The sequence below is a fragment of the Branchiostoma belcheri genome, unplaced genomic scaffold (genome assembly GCF_001625305.1).
Source record: "Branchiostoma belcheri isolate BF01 breed outbred unplaced genomic scaffold, Haploidv18h27 scaffold13, whole genome shotgun sequence".
NCBI lineage: Eukaryota > Metazoa > Chordata > Leptocardii > Amphioxiformes > Branchiostomatidae > Branchiostoma > Branchiostoma belcheri.
In genome coordinates, this window is record NW_017802713.1 from 683,453 (window position 1) to 702,496 (window position 19,044).

The 19,044-nt window shown below is 38.3% G+C and overlaps 1 protein-coding gene across 4 annotated transcripts in view; it reads left to right on the forward strand.

Moving 5' to 3' along the window:
- LOC109463965 overlaps positions 1–19,044 on the forward strand; it is a 28,632-nt gene that overhangs the window by 4,643 nt on the left and 4,945 nt on the right. For all 4 annotated transcript variants that reach the window (XM_019760882.1, XM_019760883.1, XM_019760884.1 and 1 more), the window contains exons 6-15: positions 4,469–4,590; positions 12,195–12,290; positions 12,691–12,734; positions 13,293–13,344; positions 15,529–15,748; positions 16,600–16,720; positions 16,986–17,080; positions 17,254–17,372; positions 17,802–17,899; positions 18,029–18,440. In XM_019760882.1, the coding sequence (XP_019616441.1) occupies positions 4,469–4,590; positions 12,195–12,290; positions 12,691–12,734; positions 13,293–13,344; positions 15,529–15,748; positions 16,600–16,720; positions 16,986–17,080; positions 17,254–17,372; positions 17,802–17,899; positions 18,029–18,440 (1,379 nt within the window). The remainder of the gene's footprint in view (positions 1–4,468; positions 4,591–12,194; positions 12,291–12,690; positions 12,735–13,292; positions 13,345–15,528; positions 15,749–16,599; positions 16,721–16,985; positions 17,081–17,253; positions 17,373–17,801; positions 17,900–18,028; positions 18,441–19,044) is intronic.

Genomic DNA, 19,044 nt, shown 5'->3' on the forward strand with positions numbered 1-19,044 from the left:
ATCTACATGTATGTTATACAGTGGTTGAAATACTTTTTTTCAGCGCTCTGCAATATTGCAGAAGAGTAAAAATTTTGTTCTGCAATTTGGAAATACTTTCTGCAAATACACAAGCCTCCATACTACAATCTTGCAGGTTTATAAGCATGAACTATTGATTCATATGCAAATTAGTGAAGACAAATTTTTGGAAGTCCAAAAAGAAACAAAAGATAAACTAGAAAGGCCAATATTTGCTTTGGAGCAAATACAGCGATGGGTTCACCACATTTTACCACATGGCAGGGAAAGAATGAGAAACACAAGGGAAAACAATGATTTACATTGATATAACTATAATATGAAGTAACATACAACTAAAACAACAGTTGGATAGCTATTCCCTACTTTATTGGTTAGGATTTTTAATTGCATAATGCAAACTGTTGATTTTCAAAATAAAAAAAAAACGTTCATGCCCCGCATTCCAATGCTGGAGCAGAAAAGCTTGAAATACCTACCAAAACACTTGAATAAAGACATACTGTCAGTAATGGAAATACTCCTGTGCAGGTGTTAATCAAGTTAAATCCCAACAGCCAATCAGCAAGAAATGCTCTGTGCAGGTGGAAATGCTCAGTGTGCAGGTGTTAATCAAGTTAAATTCCAACAGCCAATCAGCAAGAAGTATAGAGGAAAGCTGCATGCCTATTGGTTGATGCCCTGCATTCCATTGTGATGACTCATGCCCAGACGTGGTAAACATGGCACACTAACACAGTAATACATTAGCTATAATACAGCCAAAAAACTCAAATAAAACCATTCTAAAAGCCTGTATCACAAAAATTTAAAAAACGCCTAGGGGTATTTGCCCACTGTACCTCCATACCAAATTTCAGGACCTTAGGCCCTAAAATGAAGAAGCTGAATCCATTTAAAGATATGGCAGGAGGAGGAGGAGAAGGAGGAGGAGAAGAAACATCAGAAAAAGCAATATGGTTTCACCACACCACTTTGTGGTGTGGTGAACCCATAACAAGTCAAGACAAGGTTGATGCAAATTAGTGAAGAAGCTCCTGTTGTTTCAGAACAGGAGCTTGAGTGTTGTCTGTCCTTAGCGCCAAAAGCGTCAAATCCCAAGTGCCAATTTTTCCTGCTGCAAAATTGCAGATTGTATAGATTTTTCTTCTGCAATCTTGAAAATCTATCTGCAGATTGCAGACTGCAGACAGGTATTTCGAACACTGTTATATATTCTCAACTCGTCCCCTTGCCAAGGTGTAAAAAAATGAGGTAAATATAATGCTTATTGGGAACATTGTAAAATGATGCTGACATTGGAATAAATAACAGCAACCCTTGGGTATTAGTATTAATGGCATATGAAAAGTTCTTGATATCGTAACCGACGTTGTTCATAAAAAATCATTATTCTTGAAGTATTCAGCTCTTTGAGACTTAATTATTGTAGAAGGTGGCGCTGTTTCGATGTTGATAAGTGCTGACAAGGATGGCATATTTCCCACGGAAAATTACAGTGCAATTTAACTAAGATGAATGTCCTCTAGAAGCATATAGAACGCCCACTACATGTCCCTCCCCCTCCCCACACACACGCTGTAATAGAATATTCAGGAAGCATCGGACAAGGTTGAAAATGGCATTTCATTGAAATGCTCTTAAATCACTGTAGACATAAAATGTAACTCAAATCCAAGGACTTTCTTCTGCCTCCTAGATGAATACATACATCTAGAATGATAACAGCCTGTATTTTACATGCATTTTCTCTGCATGGTTGCACCGTTGTACTTTATAAGACTATTTATATATGTCAGAAGAGATTTAACATGTCCCGTATATGCAGTGACATTGCGCAGAATGCCTGAAAGTCAAGCTCAGAGTGAATGTCCTTAAAAGAGGACTTGGGGGCACTTGAGTCTGTAGACATTGACTTTAACACCCCCTGCCAGGCTTCATCTCTCCTGCTGCCATATGGCTGGCTCCAGATAAAGAGGAATAGCCTATTTATAATGACTGTGTTGGTAAGGGCACTGCTATGATGAATGGCGGATATGCACACAGAGTGAAGTATTACTATTAGTACTTTTGAAAAAGGTGCAGCTTTAAGTTTTGACGGATTCAAGCAGCCAAGTTCCGGTGAAGGCAAAATAATTTTTTTCACAGCTACAGGGACTGTCATTTAATATTCAAGGAGTCAACATTATTATTTTCAGTCTAACATTTTTTACTGCCCAATTTATTATTGTAAGGCAACACCAATTTAATTCCTTGGCTCTTGACAGATAGTTAATGGAGCAAAAAATTGTGCTGTTGGGGGTAATGCTACATTGTAATTGTGCTCAGAAAATCAAGCAGGGGACTCTGAGAATCAAAGCTGAATCGATGATTGCTGCCTGTATCCTGTTAAAAATGATTGTATGCCTGTTCTCAATGTTGTACCTAATCTTTTAATCCAATCATCAATTTGCCATGTAATAATCACTTCTCAGCAGCTATCCTGCCATCGTGCCTTTCTGTCCTTGGAAGTATTTAGACCAGCATCTATTAAATAAATAAATAAATAAATATCATCAAATAAATAAATAAATAAAAAAATTTCCAAACCCCAAACAGTGGAAACGTCTCGCTTGTCTAAAAAATGATGATTCACAGCTGCACTGCATTTCCCACAGCATGTAATGTCAATGACCTGGGCTCGCTGTTCTTTATGACATACATGTACATCATGTATTACTCCCACCCCCTCTGTGGGTATGTAACCACTATGTATTAGTTACGGACCATGCATCCTGAATCATCCATTCAGCTTCATACAAACTTCACTTTCTTCTCTCTCTGCTTGAGATATTTTGATAATAGTTGGTTCCTGGAAGGGGCAAGGAAAAATCATGCGTTAAGTTTTGTATCATGTTTTCACAGTCAAGGTCAATCCAGGCAGCATGCAATCCAATAATAGAATTTATCTTGGAGAAAAGTTCTTTTTATATGGCATTGCATACTACTACCAGTGAGAACTTTTTTCCAACTTGAAGGTAAATTTTTGCATACGTTTTTTTTTAGAAAATGCGTGCCAAAGGGAAAGCCAGACATGTTTCTTGGTACTTATTGACATGTACGATGTAGTGAGTTCCTGTATTGAAGGATGCCAAGTTTTCTTTCAAGCAATTTACATATGGATGAACTATGAGTCTGCTTCTCATTCAATTTCTTGGCAAAAACACAGAGAGCCTTTGACCAGACTAGTACATTGATTATACTTTCTACTCACATATACATGGTACATATGCGTACATGTAACATAACAGGGCTCTTCTTGCGTAAATGCTTCTATGACGTGATCAAAGTTCTGCACTTTTCATTTTCTACTCATCTATTCAGTGTAATTCCCTGTAGTATTTATGCTTAACAATAAGAGTCACCGTAATGGACCAGGGGAATCGCAACCTGCTGGAATACTGATACCTCAAACATTCACATTCGTTTGAAAGCTACCGAATGTGAAGGTCTACCTCTGTACTACATGCATGAGGAAGTATTCGTGGCCAACCAAATGTTATCAACATGTCCGTGTCTAAAGGATGTCAAGGAAGTAAAAAATCTGCATTCTGTAGTGTAGCCATCCAGAAAGTATTAAGGATTGAGGATATAATGTGGTTTCAGGGCTCTAAATTCTTTTTTTTTTTTGCACATTTGAAAGTTACCTGTACCAGACAAATTTTACCTGCAACACTCAGAATTTACGAAGTGTGGATCACAATAAAAACTGTTTAGAAACCATTACTATATTATCTGCAGCCAGCAATAATACAGCTTCCCCTGTCCATGGTGCTGAAGTTCTGGTGCTGACAAACAAGTCAACTGAAAACAGGTGTAAAAGAGACAATGGAAATGTGTGTTTGACAGACACAACATTTACACTTCATATTTGATGACAATATAGAATCTGATACACATGCACCTGCATGTAAAGTAGATATAAAGCCAGTACATGAATGGGTTAAGACATCAGAAATACCTTCACAGCTCCAATTTTACCTTCGGTAACCTGCATACACAGTTGGTATTTGGAGCCCTGGTTGAGGATGTGAATAATGAATGAAGACCTTTACTGTACATTTGTGTTCTACAGAACTAAGTACAGGTCGCATGGGTACAGAACATGAACATAAACATGTACATTACAAATATATGAACATATAAGAGTGTAAACAAATGTCTAATTTCTATTCTTTTCGGCTTCATCTCGCTTAGTAGTGATTGTATGGATATATGCGGCTGTGAGATTACTTAGAGTAGGTTTATCAAAAGGTAAAAGGGATACAAATTTCTCTTTACTAGTCAAATAACTAAAGTGGGGAAATATACTTAATACATGGCTAAAAAATATGAGTCTATCTCTACTATACAAGGGGCAATTTATGGTGATAATATAACCTGAGTGTATTGTGTGTGCACTCCGCAGAGCCGGTGCAGAAGACCTCTGTACGGTCTTCCTTCTCTGCGTCCCTCCTGGCAAACACAACATCCACTGCCAGGGTCAAGGGCACACCGTGTGGACAGTGTGAGGCCAAGAAGGCAGTTTTGGTAAGTGCAAAATTTTTTCATGCATTCAGTCATGACAATATGCTATGTTTAACCAAGAACCCGTAAGTCTTTTATTTCAGTAAGTTCTGCTTTATCCCAAGGTCTGCTTTTACAAGTAACTGTACTGCAAATAACTCGAATAAATGTGTTTCACAGAATAAAGTAATATAATGGCACATGGTTTAGTTTTTGCACAATTGTCATTAATTTATTTCTTTATAAATCCTGAAATGTTATGATTCTTATATACTGGCAATATATAATTATGTAATTGTACATAGTATGGTTTTTCCTACTCTAGAATTTCAACATACATGACATTTGTATACGTAAATTGTAGGAATAGAATAAATTGTTTCTTTCAGACAGAATGCCATTATACAGTAATTAATACAGAATGACCAATTCTGGAGTGGGGTAAACCTTACTTGTACTAGTTGTAGGGGAAACAATTTATTCTAATTTATAGAAAAATACATGCAGATGAATTCTGCCAAAAGTTTATTATCTTCTGCAAATCAAGCTGGCACATTCTATATCTGCCTCTATCTATACGACTGCTTGAATGTATAATGATTGTACATGTGAGTGGCCAACATTTAGTGGGAAAAAGTGAGTGCTATTGGGTGTTACACCTGAACTCCTCAGTTCACAATACTCAAAGTTAGCCACCTGGCACCACTGATCAACATGCCTAAATGGCTTCCTTCAATTCAAATAAATGATTCAGAATGGTGCAGTCATATTTTACTTTTTGTTTCTACAAAACCTTCTTGCAGCTTACAGCAATTCACAGCAAAGTAAGGCCACACCAATTTAATTTCTTGGTTAACGGATTCGCCGCTTCATTTTTTCTGATTTGCAAATAAAAATAAAAATTCAAAATCAACTGCAAAATGCTCAACTTTTGCCCTGAACAGTTGAAAACAGTCCCTTTCTTACTACTTGTTACAGTCATTCCATCTTTCAATGCAGTAGTATCATTAAAAGTTCAAAATTCATTGTTTACATTTTGAACCAGCCTGGTATGTTGACTTCATGGCTCCTATCGTACCATTTTGGGCCATAATAGGATGCCTAGGCCTGTTTTTATTTTTATTTTTTTTCGCCCGCCCGCTCCATTATTTTTCTAGACAAATCCGTTAACCAAGAAATTAAATTGGTGTGGCCTAATATATTTTTTTTAAAATCCAATTTTACTGCAGTCTTGTAGATTCCTCCTCTCCTAGATTCATGCTAATTAAGCAGAAGAATTTTTTTAAGTTTAAAAACCAGTAATTTGAAGTTACATTCAAGTAAATTTGTGCAGCATTAGATTTAATCTTTATGACATTATACTACATGTTTTGGTAGCTATAGCCAAATTTCAATCCCCAGTAGAATAAATCCATGCTGGCAATAGTTGTCCTGACATAAGAATTTACCAGAACATTAAATTTTCTATTTTATCAGAAACGACAACTGGAGTTGCATTGACGTATAGTTAATTTGTTCCACGCTTTACAATCATGCATGTCGTAAAGTTGATCACAACTGTCATTGAGACTGTTCCTTAGCTGAAATGCCCGGAGGATGGGAAATTGACATTCAGAGAGTTGAGCAGAGCTTAAGGCCGGCATGTGTTTGTGTGATGGTGGTTGATTATGTTACTGGCACCCAAGTGCCCATAAAGAAGCAAAAAAGTTGCCATGTCACGTCTACAAGTCCATGGTTTTACATGAATCTTGGATTTTGCTTATTAATCATAATTCGTCATTATAGCTTAGTCCTCGTAGGATTAATCATAATTTGTCATTATAGCTGTACTTTCAAATATATCTTGGTAGACTTCGGCAACCTTGTGCATAAGAATCACAAATTATTTCATGTCTATATTGATGTACAGTTACTACATACTAAAGTCACCTTCACATACTTTGTTTACTGTGGACCTAGAATACATTGGCATGCAATTCAAGTGAGTAAGTTGAGGCCAACTTTTATTGTTGCATAATTTATCATACATAGTGAATGGTGTTACTGAAGGGGTCTATTAATATTCTAAGCATATTTTGAGTTTTTTTTTAAATTTTATTATATGTTTAACTTTAAGCAAATTGTCCTTAGATCTTTGTCATTTACCAAATTTCTTTTAGAAGCAAACCAGCACTATATCATGAATATGGAATGATTGAATTATACTTTTATTGAATTACATCTAACTTGCATGTATAACTGATTCTTATTTCACCTCTGTAGCTGTAGTATTAATAGAATAATTCCCAAGATTTAGTTAAATACAAGCCCCTTGCCACGTTGCTTTGCTAATGTTATCAGTGATGACATATACTATTTACATTGCAATTATAAAATGATTCCTTCAGTACTTTAATTGTAGTATAAATGCATAGTATGCCTATTATATTTTAAGTACTACAGCTTTATCAAATCCATCCACTAAGATTTAAGTACTTACATGTGAGATGATTCCCTGTTTGATAGTCAAAAATATTGATTGAAAAGCTGAATTATCAGGCTTAACACATGTGGAGCCTAATCTAAACAACCTTGAGTAAAATATACTACAATACACATGATTTAGTACATGAAGTTCAATGTTGTTTACCTTGTTGCAACCCTCTTGTGACCATGAGTTGTAGTATTGATCATATACTAGTACATGCATGCCTGTACCTATACGCTTCATCTGTATTCTCTCAGTACCCTCCTACCTTCTTAGTATTCCACTTACATCAGGGTTTGGGCTGCTCGGAGACTTGCAAATTGCCTTTTAGCTTTCAATGTAGTGAAGTGCATTGTCGGTATGTCCTACTGCAATAACACTGCAGCTACCCAGCCCCTCAGTCGACCTTTTTATTAGGACGCCGTAGCACTGAGGCAATCGTACACAGGTAATCCTACAACTCTGCTATTCTCGCACATTGATTTCCATGCTAGGAGATTGTCAGCTTTGTAGGACAATTTGTTCAGTTGTCAGGAATGTGATCTGTTACCTGTGTAGTGCTCGGTAGGCAATTGTTTTGCAGACTTAGTCGAGTTTGGGTCCATAGTTAAGCCATAGATGGAATATCTTCATGTTTCTTATGAAGCCACAGGTCAAAATTGTGTCTGGTATGAGATTTTGTACGTGGAAAAAAATTCTATATATGCACAAAATTATTTACAAGGAGCACAGAATTGTATCATGCACAGAATTGGCTATGTTCACAAATCTTATGTGTATAACACTGCTATACCAAAGAAAAATCTTTTGCATAAAATCATATCAGATTTTTATGAAAATCAATTTGTGAAGAGGTTCAGTTAATAGTTCTGTTTTACTTCTTTGATAGCCCATTGTTTTCTGTATGTCATCTCTTAGGGTATTTTAAGCCATAAAGCATATGATTCTATCAGAGTTGATGTCAGAATGTGTATTTTATATATAGTCTGTGATTATTGAATGTAGTACCAAACCAAAGAGTGGACGTCTCATAAAAGTAGAATTATAGTACTGCTAAAGGATGCAGATTTATTGAATCTGTGCTTCCTATAAAATATAATAATTTACATTTCAGGCTAATGCAACTTTACATGAAGCAATTACCCGATGAGTCATCTGTCGAAAAGTATTATACAGTGTTTGATACTTTTATCACTGACATTGTCTATAAAGTGTCTATGAATATACATGTATATGAGTACAATGCATAAAATGTGTGTAATTCCAGACCAGATTAACCAGTAAAATTTGATTTTAGGCCACACCAATTTAATTTGTTGGTTCTCGGATTCGCCTCTTCGTTTTTTTCTGATTTGAAAAAAAAAATTTTGATTCTGGTCCTGAATCAACTGAAAAATGCTCATGTTTTGCCCCCCCGACAGTTGAGGAAAGTCCTTTTCTTCCTAGTTGTTACAGTTTTCCCATCTATCATTGCAGTGGTTTGATTAAAAGTTCAAAATTCAATGTTTAAATTTTAACCCAGCCTTTTGTGTTGACTTCATGGCTCATTTTGTAGCGTTTAAGCCTATAATAGGATGCCTAGACCTGTTTTTATTTTTATTTTTTTTCGCCCTGTCGCTTCATATTTTTTCTGAAAAAATCTGAGAACCAACAAATTAAATTGGTCTGGCCTTAATCATCGTTATGTTATGACACACAGGTGTCTTCAAACATCGCACTGACTCAACTCTCAATGTAGGGTCTTATCTTTGATAAATTGGAATTTATACATCTTGGATGATACAAGGTTGGTGCACAAAGTATTACGGTAACCTTGCCTGTGTATTGCACATGCATGGCATGAGGAGGGCTCGAAATGCTTTTTCTGCATACCTGTACCTAGTGTAGGCAACATTCAAAATTACTTGCACCAGACAAGTTTTACCTGCACTACTGTATTGTTTCTTTGCCTTTCAGAAAAAAATGTTTTTACATTTTGTTATAGTACCATTACTGTAATAATTATTGTTTCTTTGCCTTTCAGTTCATTTGAAATTGACTGATCAGAAAAAAATGTTTCTACATTTTGTTATAGTAACAATTTTTAATTTTACTAATTTCTCTGTCGCTGTCTTCATTGATGCTAATTTGGTATTAAACACAATACACAGCATCTTTGAGCATGCTGATCTTATGTCTAGTGTCTGGGGCTGTTTTTGTTGTTGTCATGGCCCAGTGCAGGTTAGGTGCAGGTATACAGACATCAGCAGTACTTCCACAGCCTCAATTTTACCTGGATTAACCTGCAGGTGGTATATCGAGCCCTGCATGAGAGTTAACTTGTGTTACTATGCATGTCATCAGCTCTAAGGCCAATGACTCTGACTTCAGAGTGGGTCTGTCTGTAAATTACTTATCACAAGTAATGATTCGGGGTGTTGGCTCTCTGGGCCTCGCTGAATTTTGATCATATTTTACCGGCTCCTTTGACCCAAGGGGGTTCAAGAGTGGTTTCAAGCGAGCGCTTTGAGCTGAAAAACAGAAACTCGAGGGCCAAGAGGTAAATTGAATGGTTCATGCATCTTTGCTGGCTTTGTATATGTGATATGCTGAATGTTCCATGTAGCATGTACAGTGTAGCATGGAAAAAGAATTGCATCCCGAGGAAATCTATCATGGAGCATGTTGAATATTCCCAGGTCACATTTATACACATGAAAAGGAAATCTCACATGGAGATTGAACTGTCTGAAAGTTACCTCAGATTTTTTAAGGAAAATTCAGGAATAAAAGAGTTTAGTCTAAAATATATATTTATCAATTTTCACTTTAAATATAATCTTATATATTTCTCAATGAAAAATTTTATCTATATTATTAAAAAATTTTAACTTATTTTAATTTATTTCTAGATTAAAATTCTTGTAAAAGATTTCAGCACCAGGGACAGGCCTGTTTCTATGTATGGATGGTGTTCAGCACCAAGGACAGACCTGTTTTATGTGTGGGTGGTGTTCAGCACCAAATACAGGCCCGTTTCTATGTATGGATAGTGTTCAGCACCAAGGACAGGTCTATTTCTATGTATGGATAGTGTTAAGCACCAAGGACAGGCCTGTTTTATGTGTAGATGGTGTTCAGCACCAAGGACAGGCCTGTTTCTATGTGTGGTTACTGTTCAGCACCATTTGCAAAGAGATATATATTCTCAGTGGCAGTGTGTACTGAAAATCAAAAAACAAGAAAAGGCATTTTTGACAGTGCATTACCAGCATATGTGAAACATAATTTTAACTTATATCATTATGATAGCCTCTAACATAGCTTTGTAATGACCAGATTAATATGACTAGGGGAAACTTATTATCCTTAAATTATTTTAAATTTGTGCCATGTGTGTTATTTACCATTTTATATGTGTTTTAATTTTTTTACGAACCCTGGAAGATCTAAGCCATTTGAGTTAAAGGGCATTGAAATAAAGAGAAGTAGCGAACTTATCATATCCCAGATTATTAGTACATAGATTGAGAAAGATTGTAGTGTTTTACTTGTACCTAATTATCCTGTACTGATCCGTAATGGTGGGTCATGTCCCAGAGGACTCCAGTGTTGAGGCTTACCATCGAAAATTGATCTTAAGAGACAATTATACTGGCGTTCAAGGTCTTGGGCTATTCAGATATCAGGGCTCGAAATTCATTTTTTGGAATAGGTGCACTGGTGCACCCAACCTAAAAAATTAGATGCACCATATAAAACAAAACCTAATTACAGATCTTACTGCTCCTCTTCTGAGCTTGAATCTGAAATGGGAGCTAACTTAAAAATCTTACTACAACAAAGATTTTATTATTTTTCTGATGCTCAGATGCCAAGAATATCCTGCATACTATTATCATTATGTACAAAAATACCTACAAAAATATTTGGGTGTACCAGTGCAACCACAGAAAAAAATTGGGTGCACAGCTCCAATTTTGGGTGTACTAAGGTGCACATGCACCCAGTATTTCAAGCCCTGAATATTCATGCATTTGTTCAAGCATTCAAATAGATAGAGTTGATACAGTCTGCTCTGAGTATTTCACGGTTTCCTCCAAGAGACATGTGCATAGACTTGTAATAAGATGCCTGATGTTGTTATTGCACAGTGATTGTCTGTAACAGTAATATGGCTTGGCCATGATTTTCTACTTACTACATTCTTCTGCATTATCTTTTAAATGTACCATTTGTATTTATGATAACAGCCCTTTTTTGTTTTACCTGGTACGTATATATATGTGCAAGCGTTAATATGTCATAATGACGATATGACCTTAACATACTTTTACTCAAATTTGCTTGATAACGTACAGGTTTAATAGCCTGATTCTATGTGTGGATATTGTTCAGCACCAACGACAGGCCTGTTTCTATGTGTGGATAGTGTTCAGCACCAAGGACAGGCCTGTTTCTATGTGTGGATGGTGTTCAGCACCAAGGACAGACCTGTTTCTATGTGTGGATGGTGTTCAGCACCAAGGACAGGCCTGATTCTATGTGTGGTTAGTATTCAGCACCAAGGACAGACCTGTTTCTATGTGTGAATAGTGTTCAGCACCAAGGACAGACCTGTTTCTATGTGTGGATGGTGTTCAGCACCAAGGACAGACCTGTTGCCATGTATGGATGGTGTTCAGCACCAAGGACAGACTTGTTTCTATGTGTGGATGGTGTTCAGCACCAAGGATAGACCAGTTTCTATGTGTGGATAGTGTTCAGCAGTAAGGACAGGCCTGTTTCTATGTGTGAATAGTGTTCAGCACCAAGGAGAGACCTGTTTCTATGTGTGGATGGTGTTCAGCACCAAGGACAGACCTGTTTCCATTTATGGATGGTGTTCAGCACCAAGGACAGGCCTGTTACTATGTGTGGATGGTGTTCAGCACCAAGGACAGACCTGTTTCTATGTGTGGATAGAGGACACCAAGAAATTCAGGATGCAAACGCAGTTGTCACGTTCTATTACATCGTAGAATTTCATTTCTTACGCTAAAATGAAATAACCGGCTGACAGAATAGCTTAATGCAGAATCGTGACTTATACAGCTATACTAACGGTACATGCCGTGAAGGTCACACATAAATGTGTTGAGTTTGTGAATGCTGACAGGATGTTGTACTGTATCGTCCACAGTTATGTGAGGACTGTGGGGAGGTCTACTGCACAGCCTGCTTTGCTCAGTTCCACATGAAGGGGGCGCTGCGCAGTCACAATGCCATCCCCTATAAGGTAAGAATAGTGTGTTTTGGGCCTAGTGCTCACATATGTGTGGTGGTGATTGGCTGAGTGGCTAGGTAAGCAGATATTGAGTGGTCATGAGTTTGAATCCTTGTATTCCTGGCTAGGGAGGTAAAAAGTGGTGGAAGTAGATGGGCTCTGCCCTCAAATACTATGCCCTATACAGCTAGACACATGTGTGGTTCAACAACCCACTGCCCTTATGGTCTCAAAAAGGCCATGAGTTTAGCTTCACCTCTTTTTACTTCCATATACAATTCCAAGATGTTGTCCCCTGAACTTCTTTTACTGTTTGTTCCCTTTATTAGTAGCATTTTGCACATAATGGTGTACGTCTTCATCTACAGTAACTTGTGTTTAATTTTTTATTCCCTTTTTTTTCCTCATCCAGGAGGGAAGCAGTCCATCGTCAGGGTCTCAGAGTGCCAGAAAGATGTATGTAGCATTTTTACATCATATATTAAAGTATTGTAATTTTAATGCATTGAGAAGTAGAAAAACTGTAACATCTACATTGTAGCTAGGAGGACAAGGAATTTCTTCAGCTGTTGGAGCCACAATTCTCATCCTGACTTAAATCTGTGTTTTTTTGTGTGAATCCAGAAGGGAAAATGTAGTGACAAAGCTGAAAAACAATAAATTAGGTGTTATGTGGCTGAAAGAAAAAAAAAATGACTGTAAGTTATGTATGAAGTTTGGATAAGTCCATACTACAATGTATGTAATTTAAGACAGTGCTGTTCAACCTCAAGTTATAATTTACCGAATCGATGATAAAGCATTACATTTTAGTGAAAGCAGCAAGCTGCTAAGTCTGTTCCCTTATCTTGTGCTACCACGTGTAGGTTTGCCACAAAGAGTTTTCTGTGTCATTTGTAAGCTGCGCTACCTTGAAGCATCATTCAGCACATGTGTTGGATGTTCTTATGTGTGATGATCCTACTCATCTGTCTTTCAATGCCGTCTACATGTGTGTGTGTCTTATCTACACAGGACACCGTCTTTAAGCAAGCTGGGGAAACAGAAGAAGGTGGAGAGTAAAGAAGTGAGTATGAAATGATATAGGATCTTCACAATCCCAGCTTCCGCAGGGCTTGAAATTCCATTTTTCTGCTTCAGGTGATACTTGAGTCATAGTAGTATGTACTCTGAATATTTCTTTGTAAATTTAAAGGCATCCAATGCAATTTCAGAGCAGCAAAACTGGAAATATTCTAAATGAGGCAATCTTTTCGATATTGACACACACTGCTTCACATTAGCCCATTTCAATCAGTATTTCATACAAAAGTCATCATGTATTTAATACTGTAAAAACAAGCCCCAAGATGAGTCCTTTATTTTATGGGTGGTACCATAAAAATAAGCCAAGGGCTCTTCCAGTAACCATTTTCCATCAGAATTTTAAGTATTTTTGCTCCACGAGGGTCAATACATTGGGTTAGTGTAATTTTAACTCAGTATATACTAATTAGATAAATGACTTATAGAATATTGGCTTTGAAAAATTGGGTTTCCAAGCCCTAAAAACTGCATTGGATGCCTTTAAGACTCCTAGTTGCTCAATTGTACATGTACACATTTTTCCTACAATCTGGAAAATTTCCTGCAAACTACATGTATAGGCTGCAGGTGGTATTTTGAGTTCTCATATATAAAAAGTTAAGCCTTTGTGTTATGAAATTAACAACATCAATGGGATGAACATAAATTTAGAAGCATGTGTGACAGTACTTAATTGGATTATCTTCCTCCATTTTTCAATCTGGCAGTTCAAATTAGTTTTTTCATTGTTTGATTTCCCTTTTGTTTTAAATGCTAAAGGATTAGTGCACCAATCTAGGCTACTTATCTCGTCTGTTGCCACTGATACTGCAGGGGTTATTAATAATTAAAAAAAAACATGATTAGATCTGACAATAAGTATACTTTTGTTTGGAGTCTTGTTGCTTTCTTTGTCTAGCTCAAATTTTTCCCAATATTCATCAGTCTGCTATTTGACAGTTTGACTTCAGGCTTAAATGATCGGCAAAGATGTAATTTGTCATCTTGACAGTCTGAATTGATGCATCAGTCAGCAAATTTTTTTTACCTCTCAATTTTTTCGATCATGCATGTTACATATAAGTGCTGAAGAGGGGGGTCTGGAGGCATTTTCCCCTGGCAAATGTTGAAATCATGAACCTCTGAAATGCTATTTCCTGCATTTTGAGGGACAGATTTTGCTGGTAGACTAAGCATAGTTTAATAACATCTCTTTCCATATCTTTACATGTCAATTTTTGTCCGTTAAAGATGAGAGATTGGACAAAATTTCGTCTGTCATGAGCAGCAAAATTTCGTCAAATGAAGGAAAGACGATTGCTGGCTAGAACTGGTTTCAGCCGGTATAACCGCCCCTCAGCGAAACACACCAGCTTCACAGTGCTGTGACACATTGTGGTAAGCATAGGTTATGCTGAGATGACAGGAAAAATATTCAGGTTCTGAGGAAACCCCTGTAGCAGCCTGGTCATGGTCCTCACCCCTGAGTCTATCCCTGGGAAATCACAGTTGTCAGAGGAAGGCTGCCGTGTGTGATAAGGTCAGGGCACGGACCGGCCTTCTCACCTTGGATCACTTCACAGGAAATTAAGTGCCAATTTAAATTCCCCCGAATCATGTTCCTTCTGTCTGATGCCGTCCATACTAAAGAAACACGTACGAACTGTGAAAAAAAAAGTTTCGCTCACTGTAGAGCCGCTCTTCCACTGGTTGTGACAGAGAAATTGGATGCTACATGTATGTACAGCTCTTTTCAAATAGTTTAGGTCACTGAAGAGCCACGGTGACTCTTCCACTTGTTGTGACAGGGAACAGAGGTGTGCGTACAGCATTTACAGGTTCATTGTCCTATAATAGAAATTCTTTAGAAAGAGTTTTTTTCATGTAGTTTAGATCACTGAAGAGCTTCTCTCCTGCTGGTTGTGACAGAGAAGGCAGATGCAATGTACAGTATTTACAGGACTGGTCCATTGTAGTAGTAACTTGTACCAGGGAAATTCCCCTAGCTCTTTTCAGCAAGTACTTTGTCTGAGATCATGATGATTGTGTCAACGATGGCTTAACGTCCTCTCCTAAGGAATGCAAGCCTTTCTAGTAGCGTGCATACAGGATGAGTGACAACAGCCAGGATTCGAACTCCCAACCTCATGTTATGACAATTGAATGTTATGTCATGTCATGTTAGATGGAAGACCAAGGGAGAAGAACAAGTCCAGTAGGAGCCTCCTCCTCTTCCGGAGGTTCCTTGGAGGATTCTGCGCTGCTCCAGGGGGAGTATGACGAGGCGGCGAGCGCGGCGTCGTTCCAGCAGGCCCTGTCGGAGTGGAGAGCCGGCAAGTCAGCGGGGAAAACCAAACAAGAGGGAGGCAGTCAGCAGGGAGGGGACAGGAGGACAAGTGTGGAAGGTCGGTGCAGGCTGCCTGGGAGAGATTCATCTTCATAAGTATTGTTTTTTGACTATAGTAGTTTGTGTATGTTGGAAGCTGTACAGTACACCCGTCAAATTTAGACACCTGTCATTCAGCATACATCTACCTGCCAAATCTGAACACTAAAAGTCAAACCTGTACACCTGTCAAATATGTGACGTGTTCCAGTAAATGTCAAAAAGGTAATGCTTTTCAGTGAATATATAATGCTATAAGTATGGTCAGGAGTCAGGAGAATTTTATTTCCAGTTTTCTGAATATCATGTTTTGGGCACATCAATCAAAAGCAGCAAGGTCAACCAAAGATAATTCATCATTTTTGAGCCACCTGTCAAATACAATGATGATGAATTTGAAGTAAATTTCTGTCACAGTAATTGAATTTCATATGGAAATAAATTTGTATCCTCACCCTCAGTACACAGAAAACACTTTTGTGCTGAATCCACTTGCTCTTGCACAAGGAAATTGTTACTCAAGCAACTGGATAGATTTTGAGTACCAGTTACTTGAGTATCACTAACTTTACAGTTTTCTTGTGTATCTTATTATGTCTAACATTTAGAATCAACGCCACTTGTTGTTTCACAAAAAACAGTTACTCAAGTAAGTGGATATTATATTTTTGTAAACAATCAGATGTTTCAGGTAGCATCCAATACCTTTCGTCAGCAACAGTATTTCTCAGGTTTATAAGTGCGTCTGACTGTTATAAGGAACGACTGACCATTTCCAGGATCATATTTTGTTGCTTGAGTGACTGTTTTTGGGCGTAGCTTATTACCTGAATGTCTAACCTTCACCAACGCCGTTGTTGTTCCCCTCAGTGTCAGACTCTGGCTGTGGGACAGCAGATGACAGAAGAAGGACGACCACGCCTGTGGAGATCCACTTCCAACAACACTCCATCAGCTACATGGACAAACTGTTACTCAGGAAACACAGGAGGTCAGATAGATAATACATTGTAATGTTACATGTACATGTATGTACATGTAATTTCACAATGCAACATAGCTTGGCCTGTCAAGATTTTTGTCAAAGAACCAAAATTTACATTTCTATTTCATTCTAGTTTCAGTATGCAATACAAGTAATGAAAGTAATTTATTTGCTTTTTTTTGCTTTTCCTACTCTTAAAAGATCTCCTCATGTTAGTGTTAAACAGAGTGCTTGAGTTTCAACCCTGTATTGTTTTTTTTGTGTCCTGTAGAGAGGACGTCCCTGCCCTCCCCACATCAGACCAAGCCAATGGGAATATGAGGAAGGCCTGGGAGGACGATGACCAACAAATCTTCTTTTTGTCAGGTAAGAAACTTTGCACACACTTTGCTTTGCAAGCACGCAGCGTAGTGACAGTGTCTTTCTTCAATTCAATTCTTCAATTCTTTAGTTAGTAGGAGTCTTTGTTCAGTAGTTCCTATTCAGTATTTAACAGCTTAAAGTGTCTTTGAATAACCTTTTTGTTGTTCTGTATCCAGATGAAGAGGAGGAACACCAGCGTATCAGGCAGATGTTCCACCACCAGGGCAGCAGCAAACAGTCTCCACCTGACTACAGCAGGCAGGACACAGACGTGCACATCACTGAGTTATCAGGGGTAAGGCACAGGCTCAGGCCATAGAAACTTATTTCTTTTGTCCTCAGACATATCATGATACTATTTCATTCACTATTTTGAAAGTCAGTTGTCCTGTTTAATGTTCTGTATCTAGTACAATATATTTTCTACTTCAAGGTAATGTCTATTATTTTGTATTGGTGGCATTGAATGGCATTAAATGGGTATGCTAGGAAGACAAGAGACCAAGAGGTCTTGCTGTCAAGACAAGTGCCCTTCAGTTTACAGGACTTTCCTCACTCCACCCAGGTGTAAAATGGGTACCTGACTTTGGTTGGGGAGGTCATAGTCAGTGGAAGGAAAGGATGCTCTCCACCTACCAATACCGTGCACTATAGACACAGTGTCCCAATGTTGATTTAGCAGAATCTGTGCGCTAAGCTTTGTTCCCGATGTGTGACGTTGCAGGTGATGTCAACCCCAGGAGTTGAAGAAACAAGTTCCTACATGGTGGATGAGGGAGATGACTTGTCCCAACAAACATACAGGCCTGTGTCTTCCTCAAGGTCTGTGAAGTTTGAAACAAACATAATGAACTTTTCTTAACTTAGAAATTTTGTTTTGTTACAAATCCTGTTGACTGTATGTAGTAGAGGGAATTAAGGGATGAAAATTTCAACTTTATTCTCCTACAGTATTCAAATTGAAGAAGCATTTGTGCCAAAATCGGAGCAACACAACCCAGAACCAGAGACTCCAGACAAAGATGCCTCGTCAAAAAGGGGGACTCAGAGCAGGCCCAAATCACAGTCCTCGCGGGAGAGACTGGAACAGAAACTTCAGCAGCAGAAAAGTGGGGGGTCAGCGCACGCCCCGACCAGACCAGAAGGCAAGCCGTCGACGGAACGTCAGCGTAGTGGCCGTCAGCGCAGACCCATCTCTCGGACAAAGCTGGGGCAGACCAAAGGGAAAGCCCAGTCCGAGTCCATGATCTTAGAGTCATACACACCCAGGGTGAGGATGCACGCCATCAGAAGGGCAGAGAGTCTTCCAACCCGGCAGGAACCAATACTTCCAGGAGGGGGGATCACTACGCAGCCCTCACAGGTAGGAGGGCCTGTTACAGTTTACTCAGACTTATATGGAATCAACGAATGAATGAACTTTATTGCTCGACAGTTATACATTGTACAATATATGGCAACAATGACATTATGCGATCAATACAGTTAGTCTAGCTATTTTAAGAAACTATTACTACAAGAATATGAACGTAAATGCGTTGTTACGGATTGATGACAGGTAATTTTCCAATGTGAAGTCAGTTTTTACTTGGGAATAAGTTTTTTAAACTACAGCATCAGTATCATCATGAGTGACTCAGTGTAAGTGGGTTAAAAGTATTGAGTGGGTAGGTGGGTTGAGTGTCAGTTTGTGTAAATGTGTGTGTGTGGCGGGGGACTTGAGATGTATCTAGAGTTAAGAGTGAGTGTTCCCAGGGGGTAGGGGGTGGCTTGCATGGGAGTCTGTGAGTGGAGGGAGTAGGGGATAGCTTAAGAGTCAGTGAATTTGTGTGTGTTTGTGTGTGTGTGTGTGGGGGGGGGGTAGGATGAACTTGATAGTCACACTCAGTGTGTGTACTAGTATGTGTGGGGAGGTGGCCTGAGAGTCAGTGTGTGTGTGCATGTGTGTGTGTGGGTGCCTGGGGGAG